At 39.2% G+C, this 24969-nt stretch overlaps 1 protein-coding gene across 1 annotated transcript in view; it reads right to left on the reverse strand.

The window, feature by feature from the left end:
- The window catches only part of LOC306814829 (E3 ubiquitin-protein ligase KCMF1), a 41463-nt gene extending 17139 nt beyond the window's left edge, over positions 1 to 24324 (reverse strand). The window contains exons 1-2 of the mRNA XM_079331287.1: positions 23770 to 24324; positions 2612 to 2779 (exon numbers count right to left, since the gene is read on the reverse strand). Of these exons, the coding sequence (XP_079187413.1) occupies positions 2612 to 2779; positions 23770 to 24307 (706 nt within the window). The 5' untranslated portion in view covers positions 24308 to 24324. The remainder of the gene's footprint in view (positions 1 to 2611; positions 2780 to 23769) is intronic.
- Between the last annotated feature and the right edge of the window lie 645 nt (positions 24325 to 24969).

Below are 24969 nucleotides of genomic sequence, written 5' to 3' on the forward strand. Positions count from 1 at the left end.
GGGGGCCAGGCTGAGCTGGCTGGCCTTACCTCCTCACAAACCAGAAGCCAAAAGAGAAAGTTCACTTTTACCGATGTGATTCATGGAGATGAATTAACTTTTTAACTGGTTTCCCAGGCTGTCAATTATTAAATCAGCCTTCCAATTGGTTCCAGCAACTCAGAGAAAGTTCCCATACAGAAAAACCCCTGCATATGTCTGTGTGTCTGTGTGTGTGTCTGTGCTCCTCCTCCTAGATGACTTACATGCAAAACCAGCACACCAAGTCACCACTGGGCATGATGGGGCCCTGTTCTCCAGAGATATCTGACCACCTGCCTGCCTGTGGGAAGCACAGAATGATTTCCTTGTTTTGCTTTGCTTATGTGCACTGTTTCTGTTTTAAATGGTCTTTGTCTCAGAACAAGTTTTCAGCTTTTACCCTTCCAATTCTCTCCCTGATTCTGCTGGTGGGGAGTGAGCAAATAGCTGTATGGGACTTGGCTGCTGGCTGTGAATAAACCACAACAATACCACTTAGCCACCAAGTTTACCCTTGAGATTATTTTCTTCTCAGATATTAATACAACTATCCCAACAACCTGACTGAGGTAACTTTAGACTACTTCTACCATTTATTATTGGTTTTCTAATTCAATTTAACATTTCTTAGCACCTAATTTTTTGGATGTTCCTCAAAGTCACTTCTTGGCCACACAAGGCCCTTTGAAAAGTCACCAGCTTCTTTAAGCATCTGTACAATACTGTTACATACATGCCTTTACGTGTATTCTACAGGAAACTCTAAAATCAAAACATTTTATGAATGATCTCACAGATCTTCCTGAACTCTAAGGAATATGTCATTCATCAATTTTCCCAATCCATTCATCATAAGTCTATAAGCTTACAAGGTCAGTAGTAATTCAGCGCCATCAGACTTTGCTGTGGCTCACAATCTGGAGATATTAACTGTTCAGCAGAGTTAATTAAACCAGAAGTCTTCCTGTAGAGCTCAGCTGCTGTATTTTCTTTCCTCATACTAGTTCTATGAGAGCAATGCTTGGATATCAAGCCATATGATTTATAGATTTTGTTTTCTTATTCTCATTTAGAGAATAAACAGCATAAACACCAAGCAATACAGAAGTTACCCATCTCAATACTTCACTGTGAACCTTCTTCATGCATACTCAAATAGCAAAAAATAAGCCCTCTGTGTCTCTACAACATACACACATAAAAAGCTTTAAGCCAAAGGTACATTGATTGAAGACTTCCAAAAGAGGAGTACCCAAGTTGCAAGAAAAAAAACCATAATTCTTAAGTCATTCTGTTTCTGACTTCAGGCATTTAAAAAAAAAAGCATAGTTTAGAACAAGTTCTGATTGTAGTACATAGAAAGCTTTGACATTTAACGTTAGTATGTTTCAGTTTTCCTACCCCTGTGACTAGTATTTAGTACTTACAGCAATGCGGTCTTATTAGCCCATGTTTAATATCCAAAAATAACTGTTCCTAACAGGTTAAGAAGTTTCAACTGTGCATTTGAAACAGTGACCTTAATCCCCAATACTGAACAGAGGAAAAAAGAAAAGCCTGACAAGAAACATGTAAGTTAAAATAGCAGCATGTATTTTTGATAATACTCTAAATTATTTCCTTTAAAACATGGACTCCCACAATCTGCATTTCTGAAGTCCTGACCAGGCTCAGGGCAAGGGAGCCCTGAGAACTGAAAGAAAATTGAAGGTAACTTCATATAAAGGTTAAGAAACTGCATGTTTTTATATGTAGCTCTTCTCTAAACTTTACACCAATAAAGTATAAATTTTACTTTTGTTCTAATCAAAAAGGTAAAGAACTTAGGACTTTTTTTATTAGCTTTTGAGAAATCATCATATTTAAAGGATTCAAAAAATGAAGATTACAGCTGCAGCCACTAGGAAAAAATACTGAAATGATAGTCCCATGTACTTGACATCAGAAGAAAATATATGTCCAGCATCAGCAACATGGTAGGGCGGTGGATTGTTACAAAATAATTTTTCCCAAGTTATAACCTGTTTCAACTACAATGCAACAGAAGCAACAAGCCGGGTAGGACACAAGAACAATTATTATTTATTTTAAATACTGACAAAGCTTTACAGTTAGAAACAGCTCTTGGATTAGGAGATCTAAAAAGGAATTCCAAAAAGATTACAAAAAGACTCCTAACCCCTAATGTCTCATACTCGTTGCAGCTCATCATTTTACCTTTTCTAAAGTCTCACCAAAAACACTAATGAATGACCTTCTTACAAAATGTCACCAGGACTTTTCTTCTGCCTGTAGACTGTGGCACTTTTAACAGCAGTCACTGTTATTAAGTATATTTATTATTTGATAATCTGCTGTAAATCAGACAATAACAACAAAATCAGAAATACATATGCAGCAGTTAAAAAAAAAAAAAAAAAGCATCAGTTCTTCTATCAAAGAAAACATGTCTGCTTATTAGAACTCAAGAACCTGGCCCTTATTTTTAGTGCACTAATGGAGTGATTAATAATTAGAAACATGTAAATTGACATTATGTTTGTGGACACAGTATAACAACAAATTACTGGAGTTTGAAATTATCACTTACCAAAATCTACTCTTGTTAGTATGCACTGCATTGGGTGGTCAGTTGTATGCCTTGTTGTCGTTGCACCACTTTCATAACAAGTTGCACACAGATCGTAATCGTAGCAAATTAAACACTTGTACCGACGACCTCGAAAATTTCCTTTTAAACATGCATCACAGCTGACACCTGTAAACAAATAAAATTGCTTTAAGACAGCAACAAATGCACTTATTTTTTATGAGGAAGATTTGTTGCTATTGCATCTCAGTAACTAAACAGAGCCAACCATGTCTGACATGTGCAGCTGACAAAAGACTCAATTTTTAAGTGCATTTATGTCTAAGACCCCTCTCCCAAAATGAGGATCTTGAATTCTTAAAGTAATGCAGATTCAAGTACATGAAATAACAACAGGTTAAGTTTTAAAAGCTCTTTGGCTGCATCTTCCTGCAGACACCTTTACCTCGTAGTATTGACTGGTATTTTGACTGTCCAATCTGGAATTGTGACACTTTTAAGGTAAATTGTATTAACAGCTGATCGAGAGGAAAGAAAAACAACAACCAAATCAACCACTGCCAAAAACGTACTAGCTTTCCAGCCTTTAATTCAACACTTCCTAATATTATAATTCAGAGTCACAATAAAGCCAGACATTTCACGTGGTGTAGAAATGAGGACTTTTTCCCATGTTTTCTTAATTTAGCCTGCATCAGTTTTCTCCATTCTATTTCTCCCTTTAGCTCATTCTTTGCAATGTAAAGTAGACACACTGCATGTGTATCTGAGAAAGGCTTTATAGCTTCAAGAAGTTTTCATTTTTCCCTGTATGGTTTCAGTTCTCTCTGGGTTGCCTAGTTAAGTGCTGAAGTAACATCACTTTGTAGCCTGCAAAGGCTAACACAAATGTCTTTCCAAGGCAGCAGCAAATTAAGGGCCTTCACAAAAGAAACCAGCGTGTACAACCAAAGCAGGATTTGGATCAACACCTTCTTTCAGCATCATTAAGATTTCTTCTTCATAGTTTGGTAAAAGCACAGACAATTTTAGAGCAAACTGCCAAAACAGAAGAGTTAGATTAACCATATCCCTATTTTTTCTAAGCCTAGTTGTCAGAGAACTGGTGTGAGTTACAAAATATTTTTTGCACATTTTTTGCATTTTACTACTCCACTCTGCAGCATCTAACATAAGCTAATAATAAGCAATTCTATTTTTAATCTCTCCAACTTGTTCAAACAATTGCATGATTACATTTAGAGGAACAGTGAGCAAAATAATTTTATCACTTTTTCTTTTAGTTTCTTCACCTACTGGGACAGTTTGAGGCACTAAGAGCTTCTAATGTCTAAGCAGGGTGCTTATATGAATACTGAACCTATTTTTCATTTATCTCACTGCTTATCTATTCTGCAAGCATCTCTCTACATGGAACAGCATGTCAAAAGGAAGTATCTTCAGAATCTTCCCTAATAAATGAACTATGTTTTGAGAATGGCATGTAACCATCCTCAAAGTTGGTTTGGTTACCTTAAAAAAGGGGGAAAAAAAGGTCTTTCTCACTTTACTTTCTTTTACCTGAAGTTGCATACATAAACTATGAAGGATTGCTAAAAATCTCATGATTTAGATACTGACAGCAGGCTAAATTCTGAGAGTACTTGTGAGGCCTTGGGTTTTAGCTTTTGTGATTTTCAGACTCTGCCACTTGAAACTTCACATTAGGTGCTAGTAAGTTCCCTTCCAGGGTAGTTAGACAAAACAATCCCTTCCCAGCTAGAGAATCAAGGACACCACTTACCCAAAAAGCATAAACAACAGCAAAGGGGCAAGCCAAGGGGTTGACACTTCATAACCTGAAGCTGTGGTTGGACATTTGACCCCAACAGCTGGATGAATCAAAACTTATAAAAATGTAAATCTCATGACCAGAATGCATTTTGGATTTGACTTGGGTGGAGCACTGGCCAGGCTCTTGCACTGCCCATTGTGCAACCTTTCAATAAATACCTATTTTATTTCTTTTCCTCTGTCTAGTCTCTGTTCCAGGTCAGCCTTTCCAGGCACCACTTTGCTTGCTAACTCTGTAGTCCAAATTTCACTGCTTCAGTTGGTTTGTTTGCTTTTTTTCTCCCACACAGAGACCCACAAAATTCTACCTATGCATATGCAGATCTCCCCAACAATGGATGCTGTACACACAACACTTAGCAGCTACTGGCAGCAGTGCTTGTTGCCTAAACTTTCTAGAAAACAGTTCATCAGCAAGTTAGACATCACACTGAAATAATCAGACTGGTTTAACCTATGTCAGACAAAATAAGCTTTCCAACTGAAGTATTAACCTATGCTTCTCCAGCAAGTAGTATTTTTCCCACTCTTCTCATTTAATCTTGGAGCAACTGATTCAATGCAGATGTAAGCCTCTTTGCAAGAAACTCCTGTCACATGTTGTCTCATACATTTACATCATTCCTACTTGAAGACAGGCATTTTTAAAAAGCTCTCATTTACATGCTTTCTTCATGTCAATACTTCCCCACATTATTCCAAACTGCAATCTCAATATATGATACGACATTAACTTTGGTGAAATTCAGCCATAAAGATAAACCACAACAATGTTCGTATTTGAAACTTCAGAATATTTGCAGTGAGAATCTACAAGGTCTTCAAAAAACAGACGAGTTTTGTTACTTGTTACTTATGATCAATTATTAGAACATCTAAAATCTGCTTCAAACAGAAAAAACTAATAATAGCATAAACACATCCCTATGGCTGGTTAAGCCAGACCAAGAGATAGCAATGTGTTAGAGACAGTGTTCTTTCTACATCTCTCAAAGGTGGTATTTTACAGCAGCCACCACATTCTCTGCTCTGAGAAAGAGGCTGGCAGCAAGGAATGTACCAGGTTATACTTAAATCCTTATCCGCAGCAGAGGATGAAAACTGCAAACAGGAAAATAATTAAATTGAAATTTAGGAGTTAAACACATGGTTAAATTCCCAGACACCTCCCCTTGAATCCAGTAGGATTTCTTTCCCTGAAATTATATTATTTATTTTTCCCTTTTCATAACAGTCAGGCTTGACAGTTGTTCCTGTTCTTCTTCAAGCCTATAACTTGGCTGCCAAAATCTCCACTACCTACCCAACATGTGATCTAGAAACTGAAATAACCAAATAATTTTCCCCCACCTTATTCTTTCTCCTATAACAAAAGCTTTTGATCTTAATATTTTACACTTTAATCTTTACATCAACTCAAATTCCAAAAGTTCATTCTGCACAAACCTCAAACCCCCAAAGATAACATTTTATTCAGCACAGTGTGTTTTTCAGTATGTGTCTATCCACATTTCCCTGCATTTACCTTACATTTCCAAGTATAGCATATATGTAACAGATTCAAGACTGTCAGATTAAACAGGATGTATCCACATTAGTGGCTGGTTTTGTGAAAAACAACTCCCCACATTCAGAAGAAGTTCACTTTAAAGCAGGCAACAAAAGCACAGAACCAACCTAAAGAAAAGCATGAACAATCTGTGACAACTATTCAGATACACTTCTGACTTGCAAGAACCGTTACTATTAACTTCTGAAATAATCACAGAATCACAAATAAATCCTATTAACCTCGAACAACTTGCTGCTCAATGGGAACTTGTGATTCACATTATAGAAAATATTGGCCTGGTACGATAAGATTAAGAAATATCCATTATAGCTACAGATTACATCCTATATGATATTGGAGGCAACCTCAAATTTTGTTCTACTTTGATACTGCTACACAACATACACTGCATAACACAGATCACATCTAATTAAGACCTGCCTGATTAGTGTAAAGTGCTCTTTTAATGCAACACTGGTCCACCAGAGGACAGCATTGTGCTAAAAGCCTAAGGAACTTTGGTTCACCTTAGACTATCAAACATTAGGTTCTGAAAGCTTCTTCAGAAGTATTCCCTTGCAGTATCAACTTTCAAATCTCCCTAGCTTCACACTCTGAGTGACGAGAGTCAGCCCATACCTAACAGTCTCTTTAAAAATATGTTTTACCCTTTCACCACAGAAATCTTAGTATATTTCTATCAAGCTCACATCTTTTCATCCAGGTAAATTACTTCAGCATTTTACATGTAGCATGCTGAAGGGTTTGTTGAGTGATTCTAGGAAAAAAAAAGTAAAAAAATGTTCTTTCCCAACACCTTTCATATTTTAATCCTAATAGCCAAACATAATTTGATCTTATGACACTGATAGTCATAAGATCAAAAACAATGATATGGTTTTGCTAGAAATTAATTAAAATGAATGTAACTGATACTAGGTTTAATAGATACACCAAAGAGAGCACACAGTCTGAATTCATCAGGATCAATATTTACAATTTACGTTTACAATTACAGGCAAAGCTAAGAGGTAACATCAGTGAAAGTGTCTGTAATGTCCCAAGCCATTACTGCCTTGGATGGACACACATTTATTAAAAAAGCAAAGGTTTTCTCCCCTAGCTGGTATCCTCAAAAGTAAGGGAAATAATAATAATAATAATAATAATAATAATAATAATAATAATAATAATAATAATAATAATAATAATAATAATAATAATAGTAGCCAAATAATTGGACACAGACAAAAAAATTACCCGGGAAACTGTAGAAAACTCAGTATTTTTTTTCTTGTATAGAACATATGGTAAAAAATGAGTAATATAGACACTGAAATGGGTTCCAGCCTCAACATGAAGTCTTCAACTTTATCAATACTTTGAATGTACTGTTTAATTTTTAGAAATTCAAAGAAAATATCGGTCATTAGAAAATATTTTAAACATATATAAAGCCAACACCTGAAGTACTACAGCCATGAAAACAACAATTAGTTCCAAATAGCAATATCTAGTCATTGTGCTGTTCCTGAGAATTAAATTCCTTTCTCTTAGCAATACACTGGAAGACACTAGCTCATGGGTAATTGTAAGTATTTAGCATCCCTGTCAGAAGCTGAATATCCAAAACCCAACCTTCCAGCCAATTCCGGTACTGTTTTCATTCATCAGTGCTCAGAGTGAGAATCACTGTATTTCTTCAATGCACAACACAAATACAAAATTAGCCTATCAAGGGGTTTTTTTCCAGCATGAAAATGCCAGCTACTTATGAATTTCTTCCTAACTTACATGAAGTACTGAAAAGGTTCACCCTTTTAAAGCCTAAAAGCTTTACATGCAGGAGTACTACTCGGTTTCAAGGGACTGGACAAGGTTTCTACCCTTTAAAAACCCCAACTTAAGCATGCGAGTGAAAATTGAAGAGTTGTGCTGCCTCTTGTGGTACAAAAGATTACAACCTGCATACTGCATCTTATTTATATATTCATACATAACACTACTTTTAAAATGCACCTGATACGTTTTAGTGTGAAATGCCTTTTTAAAGGATTTTTTTCTGGGTTTGCTCCATTTTAAATTAATTTGCTTGACATTAACTATCTCATCAGTAGTCTACATGCCACACAGCGAGCTCAAAACTTAAGACATTCTATTTAAACAGCTCATTTGTTTCCAAGACTGAAGAGGGGAAAATATATGCTATTTGATACTTAGTAAAGAAGAAACACCAATTGTTTCTTACTTTACTAGATTAATTTCTTAATGCAGACTACAGTCTAGTTTGAGAGGTTGTTTGAGAACTTCTGTTGTTTCTATGAGCATTTCACCAGAAAACCAAATCATAGGATGGTCATTTTTATTTATTTTTCCTCATGTTTACCAAAGCAAACTGAGAAAACAAACAATAAAGATGCCTGCAACACAGAACCTACTTCATCACCCTTGCAGCCTACAAGTACTGCACAGAAAATTCACACACTATGCCCTTGAAATAACCAAAAACACTCTGTTCCCTCCCACAGGCTGTGTGCAACAGGGCTGAACATGGAATATTTTCTTACAGCAAAGCAACCAGAAGTGGAAGAAGTAAACAGACTAAAAAGAACTAGTAGGACTAAAGTTGCAAGCAGAAACGTTGTGGACTTGAAAATGAAAAAAAACCAAAAAAACAGGAGGAGGAAAGGGAGAGAACTGGGCCTACAAAAGGCTTTTGTTTTCTTCACTGCACTCCTTCCTCTGGAGTAGAGACAGACACCTGAATCTGCTCACCTCTCTGTTGTCAATAATCTTCATGAAGCCCACTTGCACAGTGCCTGATACTTAGAATCACAGAACCATCAAGGTTGGAAAAGACCTTTACAGTCATCAGATCCAACTGTTCACCCAGCAGTACTACTGTAATGCCTTAACAACTAAATTCTACTGCCCAATGTCAGATCTGGATGCATCTTGGATATCTGGTTCCCCTATCCCCCTGGGCAAACTATTCCAATTCCTAATTACCCTAATTTTTTTTTCTAGTACCTAATCTGAATCTTCCCTGTCTCAGCAGCAGACCATTTCCTCTTGTCCTCTCACTGCATGCATGTTGGAAGAGACCCCCTGCAGGTAGTTTTAGTGATGAAGTCCCCCCTGAGCCTCCACAAAAATAAACAAATCCAGCTCCCTCAGCCATTCTGTATTTTCTGGACCTTTCGAAGCCTTCTTGCACTCCTCTGGACACATACTGGCACCTCAATGTCTTTTCTAAAGTGAAGAGACAACTGAACAGAGTACCCGAGGCACAGCCTCAGCAGTGCAGAGGACATGGGGACAGCCATTTTCCCATTGTAAAAACAAATCCAACAGCACAGCTTGTTTCAGCCCTGAAACATAAGCACAAGCCAGCCTGCCGCAAAAAGTTTTTCCATTTTTGCTTTCACATACCAGGCTGTGTAAGTTACACACACAACAGTGTCAGTCATCTTGGGCATCAGGAACAAGTGATTAGTAAGAACTTGCAAAACATGCCCAACTCTGTGCAGGAATCATGCAGGATTTCTTATCAAGTCAATCTGGATTCCCAATTTAATATTTAATACTATCTCACATGTCTCTTACCACTCAAGTAATATAATTCAATTTGACCATCAAAACTATCACAACACAAAAACCTGCTGAAATACTGTAAATACAGTAAAAATAAACAGATGGCAATGGAGCACAGGAAGTTTGCAGTGTGGCAGCAAAGGAACTGGCACCAGACATGATTTTATTTAACAACTCCATTAATCTGGAAAATGGCAAACAGCATGTGAACTCTATTAGCAGAAAAATACTTAAACTGAGAAAGCTACCAACAGCTCCAGGACAAGAAAGTAACAGTAACAACACTAAGCTACATCCTCTATCTAGCAAAATCAGTGGCAAAGTTTCTCACTCAATAGGAAAGGACCATGATCCTGAGTTTGTTTCAGGATGAGACAACAGAAATACACTGCTCAGGCAAGCACCAACTAAAAGAGAATCGGGCCAGTGGAAAGTATATCATGTACAATTGAGTTTTACTGGTGTAAGAGACATGAAGAAAACCAAAATACTAAAAAGAAATTAAACAAAATAACATGTACTTCTCTATTGACCCCTAAAAAGTGAAGACACAGTATGCTTAGAAAATAAACCTTTGTGCATTTTGGACTGCTGTTATTTAAGAGTGGCATAAAAAAAGAGACATAAAGTGAATAAGACATATGTCCCATCCAGCTTGGAAGACAACTGAGTAATACAGACCAGTTGAACAGAGAAGTAAACATGCTTGAAGAATGATTTTTCTATGAACCACTGTTTCAGGCAGATAAGAAAAAAAGCCCCACAACACCTGGCAGAAGCAAAGAGAAGTTTAGCCAAAATTAACTATTTAGGCACACCTTAGACAGAACTCTGGTGTAAGGAATACACATTCAGCTTTACCTTCTTTTGCACTATTAAACTCACTCCTGATCCTTTTGAGCATTACCCAAACAAGCAAACATAGCAAGCTTTTCCCATGCTGTGGGATAGGGAAAAGGCATGATTTATCACAGGTAACAATGCAGAAAGTAGGCAACACTGGCTGGGAAACCAAAGAGCTGGAAGTGAAATTTATCTTTCCTTACCACTCTAAGAGGTCCAGTAACTTGGAACAATATTCTAGTGTCTCTGAACACAACACAGAAGGGAAATAGGAGGTTAAAATCAATCAATTTATTCATTTAAGTGGTTGCAGTATTATATCCTGGGCCTTCTCAAAGCATTTTTCTTACTCTGAACATAAACAGACCACCCTGGGAACTTTTCCTCCCACTCTCTGCTACACAGAACTACTTCTCAGGTTGATAACATGCCTCCAGAAACTAGAGTTGCTTATGATAGGCAGGCTATACCAAAAGATCACTATGAGAAATAGAGTAATCTGAAGCAAGAAAGGTTTCATGTCTCCTTCCATCAGGCTTTGAGTTTGTTCCATTCCTCCCTCCTCTTCTTTCCAATTCTTCATGGCACTACTTCATCGCAATTCTTCAATTCTTCTTTCCCCATTCAAACAATCACAGAACAGTCTTGGTTGAAAGGGGCCTTAAATATCACCTAGATCCAGCATTCCTGCTGTGGGCAGGGACACCTTTCACTATACCAGGTTGCTCCAAGCCCCATCAAAACTGGCCTAAAACACCTCCAGAGATGGGGCATCCACAGCTACTCTCGGCAACCTGTTCTAGTGTCTCATCATATTCTAAAGAATTTTTTTAAACATCTAATCTAAACTCATCCTTTTTCAGTTTGAAGCCATTCTACCTTGTAAATAGTCCCACCCAGCTCTCTTATAGGCTCCCTCCAGGTACTGAAAAGCCACATTTAGAGTACCCCAAAGCCTTCTCTTTTCCATGATGAACAATTCCAGTTCTGTCAGTGTTTCCTCATAGCAGAGGTGCTCCATCCCCCTAATCAACCTGGTGGCCCCCTCTGAACTCAGTCCAGCAGTTCCGTGTCCTTCCTGTGCTGGGACCCAAGCTGGGTGCAGGGTTCCAGCTGGGATATCACCAGAGCAGAGCAGGACATAATTCCCTGCTGCCCACGCTGCTTTGGATGCAGCCCAGGATACAACTGGCTTTCTGGACTCTCAGATCACGTCCAGGCTCTCATCCACCAGCACCCTCAAGCTCTTCTCAGCAGGACCCCTTATATGTTGCTCATATGTTTCCACGACCATTTGTCAGCCTTACCTTTCCCCCTGTTTTTCTCATCAGGAAGAGTTCCATTGCGCTTTATTGCCTATAGTTTTGTTTTTCTTGTGCCCTTAAACTGTACAAGCATAAAGAACCAAAGATAACCAAAGTATGATGTTCTGGGACATCTCCCCAATAGTACTGATGATGTCACACATGTATACAACTAACTTTTAAGAATAATTTACTAACCACTCTGTTTGAAAATAACAATTATCTCACATAATTTTTCTAAAGAGCTTCTGATCTATCACTAAACACTAAAACCCATCACTAATTTGTACATCACAGCTCAAAAGTATTCAGTACTTAAGTACTTTTAATGTAATTAGCTCATTTTCTTAAACAAGACTCAGATGTTTTACTTTATTTGCTGGACCACAGAATAAACCAGATATCAATAATGCAGCATTTTATCAAAACAGATAAAACATACCTCACTTCATGATTTAAGACAAAAGGAGAGGGATGGGCAAATACCCTTCAGGTATCACTACTTACTATAAGCTCAGCTTCTATGCTACAGTTACAAAATGCATGAAACAGTATTTTAAGGATAAAAAAAATCAAGTGTAACAATCAAATCTGACAGATCTTCATTGAAAATTTTTAAAGCAATCTATTGGGAAAAAAATGTGTAATACAAGGATACTAGTAAGGAAAACCTAGATTATGAAGCTAGAAAAGGGGGACACATGGGAGGTACTTTAGCTGTTTTACCTCAATTTCTGCCTCTTGGAAGCACAAGGTTTCTTTTACATTTTCAGACAAATTTATAAGCTCTGTTCTACACTGCCCACTGCTTGAAATCTACACAGAAAGGTGGTTTTCATCTACTAAACAGCTGAACTTTTTCAAGTTCTCAAACGTTTACAACCAAAATCATTCATCCTCAAACTTGTATCTTCTGCAATTAATAACTTCTTTAAACATGTACATTGTTTTTTAAGACTGCCTCACTGCATCCTGTGTTAGACTCTAAAGTTTGATGTGATGTCCACTGCAAATACAAAACCACAAATTGAGCAAGTCTTCTAGCCTATACATCACTGTTAACTAAGGTTGGGTATGAGCCTGATATCCCTTCCATTTCTTCCTCTAGTTATCACCCTGAAGTACACTTCAGTCTTGGCTAATTAAGTGTATTCTGGCATGCAATTCCCAACAGTCCATTCCTTCACTTTCTGGTCATTTTCCTGTAATTCTTATTGCTTCTACGAAGAAATATTAACTGAATTTTGAGGCACAGTAAGAATGATACCTCTCAGTATTTGGTTCCAATACTTAAGAGCTGGGTAATATTCTAACAAACTATGAGATAACCCAAAACCTATTAATATCTTCAATTTATACTTATATTTTTAATGTGACAAGTTAAACTTGAGTTTGTATCTTACAGATTTTCTGCTTCTAAATAAACTTCAGACAACAATCTGCAACAGCACAAAAATATTACCAACAGCAATCTCTACTAGGACAAATTTGACTAATATAGCCATTATTCAATTATCTACACTATAAAGACAAGTTTATATTCTAATGAATTTTTACTTGTATATCTTCATTTACAAAGCCATTCTTCTACAGCAAAATCTCAAGCTGTTTTCTCTGCTCACTGCAAATGTCTTTCAGAATAAGGAACACTATGTTGTCAGATCCTGTTTGCCATTTCACATGCCTTATGGCAAACATCCTTGGGAAAGATACCTGTGGACCACAGTATCCATTTCTTCTGAATTCAGGAAGGCAAATAGACTTTTGTCTTTGGAATTTTCTAAACTTGAAGATAACCAAGGGAGAAGAGAGATGGAAAATGTGTCTGACCTTCTTCTCAGTCAAGACACAGCACAGTTTCTATTCCATCTTCTTAAACCTGCAAGGTATCTAATTAATGCAATTAACAGGTCATGGTTAACAGCAGAAGTAATTGACTTCCATCTGTAAAGAGATCAAACAACACTGACATTTTCATCTTATCAGGACAGTACAAATGGTAGGAGGAAACAGGTATGGAATTAAGATCACCTGAGCTATCATATGCACATCTAGACTGAAAAAAGCTTAGTTAATACATAGAAAGCTCTGAATTCTCTATAGCTTACTTTTCTGAAGCTTAAATGTCTTTCTTCAAGGGCATCCTTGAAATCTCTTTCCCAAACTTACCTCCTTTCCCACAACTAGTCCAAAGTGTTTACTTTCGTCACGTAAAAAGTAATACCAGCAATAATCCAGAGGCTGAAGTTAGTGGCCTTGTTTACTCTAAAGAAGTAAAGACAAAGGAAACTTTAGAAGCTGCAGTGGCACAATTATGTCAGTCCAAATGTGACTTTTGTTCGAGCACTATTAGTCTTGGTAAAGTTGCTCTCACAGATCCACTTCATCAGTGGATCATAAGCTACTTCTCACTACAGAGATTTTCCACTTGCAAAGATAACCCACACATCAACTTGCATGCTGAAATATATGTAACAGCTGCACACTAAACACTATTTGTGTTAGGCACATCTTAGTAGTCTTCTACATTAAAAGCATATGCAAATATGCAATAATTCAAGCATTTGCTTTGTTGAGTAGAAGTGATCATATCGTGACTAGAGATGCCTTTGTGCCCAAACCATAGATTCCTTCAGAGTTAATTTAATTCTACCATGAAAGAAAGTCCAACTGACAGGGGTTTATAATCAAGACTCGCAGCAGTTTGAAACTAATTTCAGGTGAACAACAATTTCTGAGCATGTACAGCTAAGACACACACACAAAGTAAAAGTAAATGTCGTAAGTAAAACTGAATGTCGATTCTTACAAGAATCATTTATATGGAGATAAAGAAAGTCGTTACTGACAATCACACAAGAGGTCCTTACATGACTATATACTAAGCATTTGTGACCTTGAAAATCATGTGTGATCTATTGCTGCTGGAACTAGGATACTTGAGATACCTATCAAGTACCCAGAGTATCACCTGTTTAACAGCTCACAGCACTGCTTTCCAACCAGGCACCTCCAGGATGCCACTATTCATCTGCTAAGTAATTCTAATGTTGTTCTAGGCACACACCCAGGTGTTTATTTCCAGAAGCTGCCATGAAGTTCCTCCCATACCATAAAGCACCTGGAAAGCAATGCTACTGGTCTAAAAACTGGTCTGAAAAATTGTTTAAAATTACAATCCTAATATCAATATTATTTTTTTTATCTGGCACATTAATTTACGCTGATTTCTGTTTCACATAGATTTCACCTCATCCTTTCAAATTTTTAGAGTAAATACAGTCTCATAGAAAGAGACATTAGAAATCACCTTCAGTCAAGAATACTGGCTGCTTTAGTATTAATAAGCTAACAGTCAACAGCATTTACACAAGGACTCAGCTGATACTGAAGAGTTTTGTAAACAACGACTCTGCTCAAGAAATAATTAAAGAATACATCAGCCAAAACCTAAGTAAAACTTACACTACTAAAGGCACCTCATCTCATCTGCCAACAAACAAAACAAAACCACAAATCCGTCTCTGTATTTGGCTGCCTAAAACTTCCCAGCAATTGCTTTTTTCTGAAATAAGTGAGGGCAAGCTGTGCACCAAGAAACACCAGAGCTCTGCTTTTCCAAGAGGCTTACAGAGGCAGGCATTAAATTTCTATTACACTTAGAACCAACAGGTGTCTAGAGCTTCCCAAGGGGTTGTTGAAAATCCCACCCCAGAGCACTCAAAGGAGAAAAGCTGGAGAGAGAGAGAGCACAGCAAGGGGAAGAGAGAATAGTGACAACAAAGTAAGAGGGTAAAGGATAAGAGATCAAAGACAAAGAAAGAAAGCAAAGATAATTTATCCTACCAGAGACAGCACCTCTTGTCAGTCAAGACAAGAAACATTGCCTCCCAAAAAGAATCTGGCACCAGGAAGTGGCAGAAGGGGAAAGACCAAATCTGACCTGAGGTAAGAAAAAAAAAAATGCAGTTATAATTTTTTTTAGAACTCTGTCTCCTGTTTCATCTTACTTTAGCAGTACTTTTTTTAAAAAAAAACTTTAATTAATATTTTTCTTCATCTGGATTTCATCAGTGGTGACACTGGAATGATACAAATCAAATGCAGAACAGGATCAATAGTATTTTGATAAAAATGTGAAATTGAAGACAGATTTTAAGTAATATGAGGATGTAATGCAAAATGATAGCTGCAAACAATATACGCTAGTGAAATGTCCTGATGAGTAAAAAATTTGGAAGGATCAACTCATATCTATAAAACTCACCGTAATGAGTACCAGACCACTAACTTCTGTAGAAGACTTTGCTGACTGCCTATTGGCAAGACAAAATCTACACCTGATATCCCATGTGCACATGGGAGAAACATCACAGTCTCTTGTGTCAGGTTCCAAGTTCATTGCAACAAGACAGTTGTACTCAAAGTCTCCAACTGAAAATGGGGTAACTTTTAGAGACAGTCTCCTAGAAGCTCCAAAAAAAGCAATCACCACAGAAAGAGGTAACACAAAAAAATTCAATGCAGGATGACAAATGAGCAAAAAAAAGAATGCTCATAAAAAGCAAATCATAGACTATGCCTAAAATTTTTTACCAATATTTAAACATTCAAATAGAAGAAAATTAAAATTCCATCAAGTAAATCCATCCATCCTCTCCCTATCAACTTATTCAAACTACATTCTCAGAACAAATGTGGCAGGTGGAGTGGAATAATTTTTTTCTAACATGTCAGAGGCTTCAGTGACGACTTAAAAATTAATTCCAAACTAGAACAAATAACTTCAAGCGGTAGATATAAAGCCATTATAAAGCACATATAAAGCCATATAAAGAATACACCTCTGATACCCAAATCCAAGGCTTCTGTGATGCTGCCTCACAATTTTTGCTTGGCAGAGATCTCACTTCTAAACTTAGTAAATGACAATAAACCACATAAAACTCTACAAGTAGATATGAACTCAAACATTGGGTTTAAACATATTTTCTGAAACAGTGAAACTAATGAGCTTGTTTCTGTGCCCCACATTGAATTCCAAATGCTCTTACTTTACTGTGTCAAAATGCTACACTGAGAAAAAAATGTGGATAACAATTGGAGTAGATATACAGAAAAGTGTTGGAGTAAGTTCAAACCAGACACTCAAGTGATGCTCAAGGGAAAGACAGCTAAGATTTAAGATGCTTGAGAGCCACATTTGAATCCAAAGTAGTTAAAATACCTGGAGCAGAAAGTTTAAGATAAAATGCAAAGCTTTAACTGTTAAATCTGGATATGAGGTAGCTTCAAGAACAATTAGTAAAAAAATTCTCCACAATCCCATCACACAGTGTATGAAAAAGCAGCTCAATTATATTCCTCATTTTAAACTAATGAGATTACTTCTTGTATTTGAAAAGTGACATCACAGATTGCCTTTCATGCAGTGATACCCTTCTTTCAGATTCTCTATCAGTCTGAGGCAAATACCTTTCCAACTTTCATCAATCACCCCCTCACACATCCTTACATATGGAGTCACTAATAGCACTCTGCTTGAGTTTTCTGAACTGCTTGCAGCATCTCTATAATGTTGTTTCTGTACAAGTGAGCAACAATTTTGGCTACAGCTAAAGTTTTGTATACCCCTTCTCCATTATGTCTCCATTTTCAGAACCTACAGCTACAAAATTTGCTCACCTGTTGTAAATCCTGTAGGGGGGAAGAACACTTACATGTGGAGGATTTAGTCCAAATGATTCCAGAACAAAACCCATGAAAGCTCACTACCTTATTCACATTAAAATATGTGTATCCCTAGTATCAATTAATGGTCAGAATCTATCCAATGTCATTTAATACTATTATATTCCTTTCTTAAAAATACCACCTTACTCAGTGCACCAGCATGTGTGATCTTCAGTAAACAACCAAGAAAGTCCCTATTTGTTTTGTCCTCATTGGTCAGCTTGAGCTCTTAGTTATCTCACAGTTCAAAGAAATTTGCACTGGCTATGAATTTTCTCATTGCCTTCCCTCTGCAAGCACATATCTACAGCATTTCAGTGCATCCAAATATCAATGAATTAAGTTTAACAACACTTCTAAGCAAGGTCTCGCTCCTCTTGAAATAGAGGAAAACCACAGCTTGTAAAGAATAAAATTCTAAGTCCACTGTACTCAGTCTGAGACACCAAAGGATGGATTCTCAAGAATTCTTGGTTTTCTACAACTAAGTATTTTTTCAAAGCTCATTGCTCAGTTAATGCAGTTGCAGGTGTGAATGCTCAGACCCCAAAATCCCAAACCAGGTCTGCATAAGGAATTACTACCTGTGAATTCTTGACAAACTTACCTTGCAGTTCACATGGACTGCAACAGAGGACAGGACAGTCAATCCAGCTTTCCACAGCAAAACTTGACTGTCAACACCTTGGTCAGTCTTTTTTTTTCTATACTGTCTCTATCTGCTCATTTGCTGTACACTCCCAAACACTGAGCGGTGATCTAACACAGAGAACCCTCCTGCACACCCTAGAGAATGCAGGGAGGTGTGGAGTAGATAAAATTCAGCTGTTTACAAAATAAAGATACTCAAAGTTCAATTATTGCTGTCTCTGCAACCTGCCTCTGGTACACCCCAATTCTTGAGTAAATTCTTCAGATACGCTGCTGTGTCCAGCAGTTTCTTAAACATACTAATACTTTTTGTATCAGTCACTGCTTTGGTCTTGTATTCAACAACAATAGAAGCAACATAACAATGAAAATACAACAATGAACAGTGACACCAACAACTCTCCCTCAAATGCTATCAGTAATGTAAACATGCAAAAGTATTTGAAAAACCTTCTTCCTTTTATTTAACGTATGAATTTTATTTGTCTAATACTACTCAAGCACTTTTCATAGCTCTATAAATTTCCTCTGAATCCCTTCTTATTCAAATCAACATTTGGAAGAGAACTTTTTCACCATTTGTCTTCTCTGTTCACCCCCACCCAATAATGCTGGAAGTATCACAGTTCTGTTTCAGTTTTTCTGCTTAAGATACAGACTATCAGCCTTTCAACATTGATAATTTAAATCTATTCTTCTCCCTTTTCCCATGATAGTGTCATTACTTTTCATAAAGACCTAAGAGAAAAAACGTCTCCCATTACAAACATTTTTGGGAGACCTTGTTCAGACTGCAGGAACAGCAGCAACTTGGTTCTCACAGTTTCCTAAAGCAGAGCTAGAACCCTTATTTTAAAACCTAGCTTCCATAAAACTAGTAAAGTATCTTGCCAGTTAAAATATGAATTCTTTTTCCAGCTCTTTTTATCATTAAATGATGATTCAGTTTCCTACTGAAATCAAACAAGTTTAATAAAAAAGTAAATTACTGTGTTCAAATATTTCCAATTGTATTAGCACTGTTCACATTTAATGTTAACATTTTTTGTGCCTAAACACTGCTCTCACTAGTCGTCACACTAACTTTTTTTTTTTTTTCATTTTATTTATACTGTAGTACATCTGTAGCTAGATGCATTAACATGCTACCATGGAGTAAAACTAAGAAGAGTACAAAACACTTCACATTTACAGTTAGAAAATGATTTGGTAGACTAAACTACTAGTGCAAATTAAAAAAAAACTCACTGTTTTGTACCACACGTACAACTTAATCAGGGACTTACTTCCTACAGAATAGATCTCAGTGGCAGCTACACAAGAAAGAATTTGCTATTATTCTGTATTGTGAAATAGCAAACTTCTTGTCTGGAGAAGATGCAAGCAAAGTCAGCACTGCTGCTGGAAGGCAGCAAGTTGTAACTGGTCTCACAGACAAACATTTCATTACTACACGCCACACTTCACCAACACTATCTTGAGTACTTTATACAAAAAAGATGTAGTCTTTTTAAGTGAATTAGAGAAGCTTTACATGCAGAAAATACATTAATTCTGCATTTTGTGTGGCACCTTTATAACTGACACCGCATGAAGTATTAAGTTATGCATCAACTGGCTGAACATTATTGTGATGGGAGTTTGCAGCACCCTTCTGCAGCTCAAGTATGACACAGCTATTGATTGCATCACTACAAGGGGCAGAAATTACTCTTGCTATTAATGTTTTCAAAAAGTTTGTTTCAGATTAAGTTTTATATTTTGTATTGTGACCTCACAGAAAACATCATCAACCCAGATTCCCAATATTTTACTGTACAGCTAAAGGCCTGGAACTCACATTACCCTTATCCTAATGGCTTTGAACTGGTTGGTATATATTCACCTGTAACTATGATTTCAAAGATGAAGATGCATTTCTTTTTTAAGATTTATTTACTCTTCTCCTACAAATAAACAAACAATTGATTTCAGTATCTCTATGCAACACGTTTGTGCAAACACACAAGGAAAAGGAGCACTGAAACACTGGCTTGCTCCACTACAAGGATCTCAAAGTGAGAGAGTATTTGGAAAGGTCATGTGGTCCTGACAGTCACTGCTCTCCGCTCCTAGCTGTGTTACCACCATCCATTCACAATTTACTTCACATGGGACTAAGACTAACTGCAGACTTTCGCTGATTCATGAAAAATGATGACAAATGGGGACCAGCAAAAAAACCCAGCACTTGCATTGCTGACAGCTCTTTCAAGCTTGAAGACTACCTCCTTTAGCGAGAACAAGCAGAAAAGGATGGAACTGGGTCTGGGAGAGAGGCACAGAGCATGAGAGGTAGAAAACTAAGTGATGCAGGTGATATGGAACTGGGAGCCCTCTGGAGATGCCAGCTGTAGGGAATCTGAACCCAGGTCAGTTAATGCTGTTGCGACCTAGTTCCACAAAAAAACTTGTAAAATGGTCTTGTAATGATATTCCTGGAAGTTGCAATTCTGGATTTTTCTGCTGTCCTGGGTGGTGTCTACTGCCAAATAAGAGAATCACTGCCAGACACATGTTCACAAAAAGACACAACCCATATAAAATAACTTTTGGTAAACTGTATAGACCGTAAAAAAAAATTACCTACCTGTTTCCTGTAGAGTGCCAAATATTACACCACCACATATCCCTCCACAGAAAGGCTAACCCAGAGAAACACAGCGTATTGATCCTATAAAGGGAGCAATATGAAATCCAAGACCAGGGAATGACCTCATGTTGCATTCTACAAAACCAAAGGCAAAAAACAGCTAGCCTCTTAACATCAAATCACAGAACAAAAATGGTTTTGAAAAATTAGAAGAGCCTAGCATTACTAAGAGGTAAATACTTAACTCTTGACAGCATTACCAAGGAAGTCTCTTCAACACTGAATAAACACATCAAAAAAAGCAACACTAAGTCACTGACTAAATTCCAGTTAGTGTCTGCTTTCATGGATTTGGGAGGTACAGGAATCTAGAACTCGTGTGAAATGAGAGCACAGTGAAAAGGCAGGCAGGCTATGGTGAAACTTTTTGTGAAGGGTAACAAAATTCATTAAAAAAAAACAAAAACAACAAAACCAACTAACCAAAGTACTCCAAACAATTGCTTCATACAGATTATAACACCAAAGAAGTCAAGAAAGCCCAACGGAAAGTGTAAATCTCCATCAGATGCTTTACAGCCTACTTGAAGTCCCAAGCCTTTAGAACTCTAATTTCTCCAGCATTTACACATCTAGATACTTTTCCACCATAAAACTGGTACAGCATCCCAATTTTCTCAACAAATACTAATAAATCTTGTTCATAACTTTGTGTGTGGACACAAAGTTATGTTTAAAGAAAATACACAGGAAAAAAAAAAAAATCACATAAACATGATTAAAGCTTGCTTTTTTCCTATACCATATTCTTCCAAGACAGTCACTCCCAAACTAGTCATACTGGGTCAAAAATTGTCAACCGTGAATAACCTTGCACAGTTCTGAAGCAAGAATCACTTTTTCTGAGTATATAGTTTCTACTAAAATCAAGCCCCCAAGCCTCTTCTCCATAAAGTTGAAAGACTATCCTTCCCAAACTAGTTTGTGTTATTCTATCCCTGTAACTAAAGTTGCCTAAAAGAACATATTTGAGGTGTGCAGTAAGATGAGAGTAATTCAGAAATTAAGAGACAGACCAGCTTTAAAAAAAAAAAAAAAAAAAAAAAAAAAAAAAAAAAAAAAAACAAAGATACAGTAGTAGATGTCATTTTTAATCTCACAGCATTCTCATGGTTTCAGGAATGCATTGTTTGCTCACACAGATATGTGAGAAGTCTACATCCAGGATCCAAAACTACCAAAACTCACACTCGCCTACCGATTAGGTAATCAGTTAGAGAATTATCTCTATTTTTTTCTAACTAGGTACGTCTAAATGAATCTGCTTTAGAAAGAGAATATTAAGCTCAGTTTCATTAACAGTCATTCCTTCTAAAAATACCAACAAATATCAAAGACAGGAAATGTAATTTCCCTGATACAAATATCTAACAACTAAAAGGAAAATTCATGCTATAATCTCCATAAGCAACACGCATGAAAACCTACTTTCAATTCTATTTTAACAAAAAGACAGAGTTGAAATGTATTTATACACATCGCCACTTCTTATAATAGTCATGCACTTGTCACTGAAAACCACTAAACAACAACATAGGATATCAGTTATCACTTAAAACTTCCATAATTTTGACCTGTTCAAGTTAGAAAAGCCTACATTCCATTATTGTACATTAAAGAGAGTATTAAGGGCACATTCATGACAGCAGATACTTGCAGACTGTATAATCCTACTCCAGCATCGTCAATAGCAACTTTATGATCAATGATCATTTCACTTAAAAACTGCATCTTTAACCATAAAGAAATCCATCTCCACCCTGCCGAAAAAACATGACGGTGTGGGGGAAGGAAGGGGAGAAAAATCAGCAATCTTACTAAGCTTTAACAAGTAAACAATCATAAAAAGTTAGTGGATTCAGGGAAGACAATTATTTGATAGAGATACACATGTACTTGCTCAAACAAGTCTGCAAAATACTGCGACACATACCAAAACCCCACCACACATACAACGCTGCCTAAAATCAAGCTACTAACTAGAAGCCAGCAGTATAAGCCACAAATACTGAATTTTCCTATCATGTTTCCATCAAAGTGTTCTAAGATTAGATGAGAAAAATGATAAATTAAATAAGAGAAAATGAAGACAATACTGAAGTAAGTTCCCAAAATGGCAGAAAGTTACCTTTTCAGATGACAACCCCTGGCTTTACAAAATACTAGTCCAAACACTTCACCGGCTTGTAAACAAGCATGGAAAAACCGAGCAACTTTCTCTCCTGGTTTCATACTTCAATTTCTTCCCGCAGAAATTCCTCTCTTAGCTTTCATCTCTTCCTCCACCCTGCTCCTTCTGACTAACTATCCGCTGAACTCCTCCACGGCGGTAAACACAACGGGATCAGGGGCAAGCAGCACACAGAACACGTTTCTCCGGCGGCCTCAAAACACGCCAGTACTACCCAGCACCGGCCTCCTCGGCCGCAAGGCAAAACCGAGGGAAAAGGGCAGATCTGGGGCCGCCAGACACAAGCCACCCTGGCCTGGGCCGCGCAGGCTGCCCGTACGCTTCTGCCCCGGGCCCCGCTTCCCCGGCACCCAGCGGGACCCCGGAGCGCGGAGCCCGGCCGGACCCACCGCGGCGGCGGCCGACACGTCGGCAGGGCCGCCCCGCGCCACCGCCCACCCACGGCGGCCGGGCCTGCCGGGGGCGCCGCACCTCGCTCCGCCCGTCCTTCGGGCGGAGGAGCGGGGCGGCTCGGCCCCCCCGCCGGCCGTACCTGCGGCCCCGGCCCCGCCCGGCGGAGGCCGCGCGGCGAACGGGCCGTACCGGCCTCCCCCGCTATGACACTGCAGAGCGCGGCCCGCCCGACCGGGCCTCGCCTCCCTTCCGCCGCCGGGCCCCGGGCCCCGCTCCCGGCGGCGCCATGATGATGATCGGCCCCCAAGGCCGCCGGGCCGGGCCCCGCCGCCGCCGCCGCCGGGAGCGGCCTGGGCGCCCCGCGCCGCTCACCTTCATGTCGGGACATCCTAGTCCAGAGACGGCGGCCCAGGCCCGTCCCGGGGCTCCCGCGGGCAGCTCGGGCGCCGCTGCGGCCTCGCCCCCCGCCGCCGCCCCGGTGCGAGAGGAGAGGGGCCGGGGCTGGGCCGGGAAGGGGGCGAAAACACAAGAGGCGGCGAGGAGCCGGCCTCCCTCCTCCTCCTCCTGCCTCCTCGCTCGCCCTGCGGGGGGCGGATCCGGCGGCAACGGCTTCCCGGGCGCCGTGACACGGTGACTCCGGGCCCCGCCGGCCGCTGGCGCCGCCTCCCGCGCCGCTCCGCCCCTGCCGCACCAGCGACGGCGGCGGCCGCGCTGGAGCCTTCCCGGCCCCGGCCCCTGCCCCTTCCCCTTCCTCCTCCCGCCCCGGCCGCGCTGCTGGAGGAAGAGGAAACTCCCCGGCAGGGCGGCGGCTCTCCCGCGCGGGCTGCCGGGCCAGGGCGGGCTCCGCCTGGGGCAAGGAAGCGGTCGAGGTAACGGAACCCAGCGCCGGCCTGACCCGAAGGACACGCATTAATCAGCTTTTTTTTCTTTTTTCTTTTTTTTTTTTTATGTAAAAGGAGCGGAGAAAGAGCGGCAGAGAACAGCTGGGCGCATGCCCTGAGCCGGCGTTCCGTCACTGATGGTGTGACCCATTCTGCCGGATTTAGGGAGCTGCACAAGGCTAGAGTCTTTCCTTCGTGGTTTTTTTTTTTTGTTTTTTTTTGTTTTTTTCTCTGTGTTCCGCCTTTGTCAGGCCTGCAGAGGACTTCCAGACGTGTCCTTCAGTTAAACTCTAGCGCTGTAAAGAGTATGCCCACTGAGTGCCGTGTGTTGTCCCGCTCATAGAATCACAGAATAGCCTGAGTTGGAAGGGACTCACAAGGATCATCAAGTCAAACTCCTGGCTCTGCATGGGACAGCCCCATCAGTGATACCATCGCCTGAGAGCGTTTTCCAATGCTTCCTGAACTCTCTCGGGCTTGGTGCTGTGACCACTTCCCTGGGTTCCCAACCACCCACTGGGTTAAGAACCTCTCTTTAATGTCCTGCCTAAACCTCCCCTGACTCAACTTCATGCTGTGTTCAGCTCTGGTCGTCACAGATACAGAGATCAGTGTCTGCCCCTCCTCTTCCCCCCATGAGGAAGTTGTAGATCCAAAGAGGTCCTCCCTCAGTCTCCTCCAGGCTGAGCAG

The sequence above is a fragment of the Erithacus rubecula genome (assembly GCF_903797595.1).
Source record: "Erithacus rubecula genome assembly, contig: SUPER_Z_unloc_2, whole genome shotgun sequence".
Lineage (NCBI taxonomy): Eukaryota > Metazoa > Chordata > Aves > Passeriformes > Muscicapidae > Erithacus > Erithacus rubecula.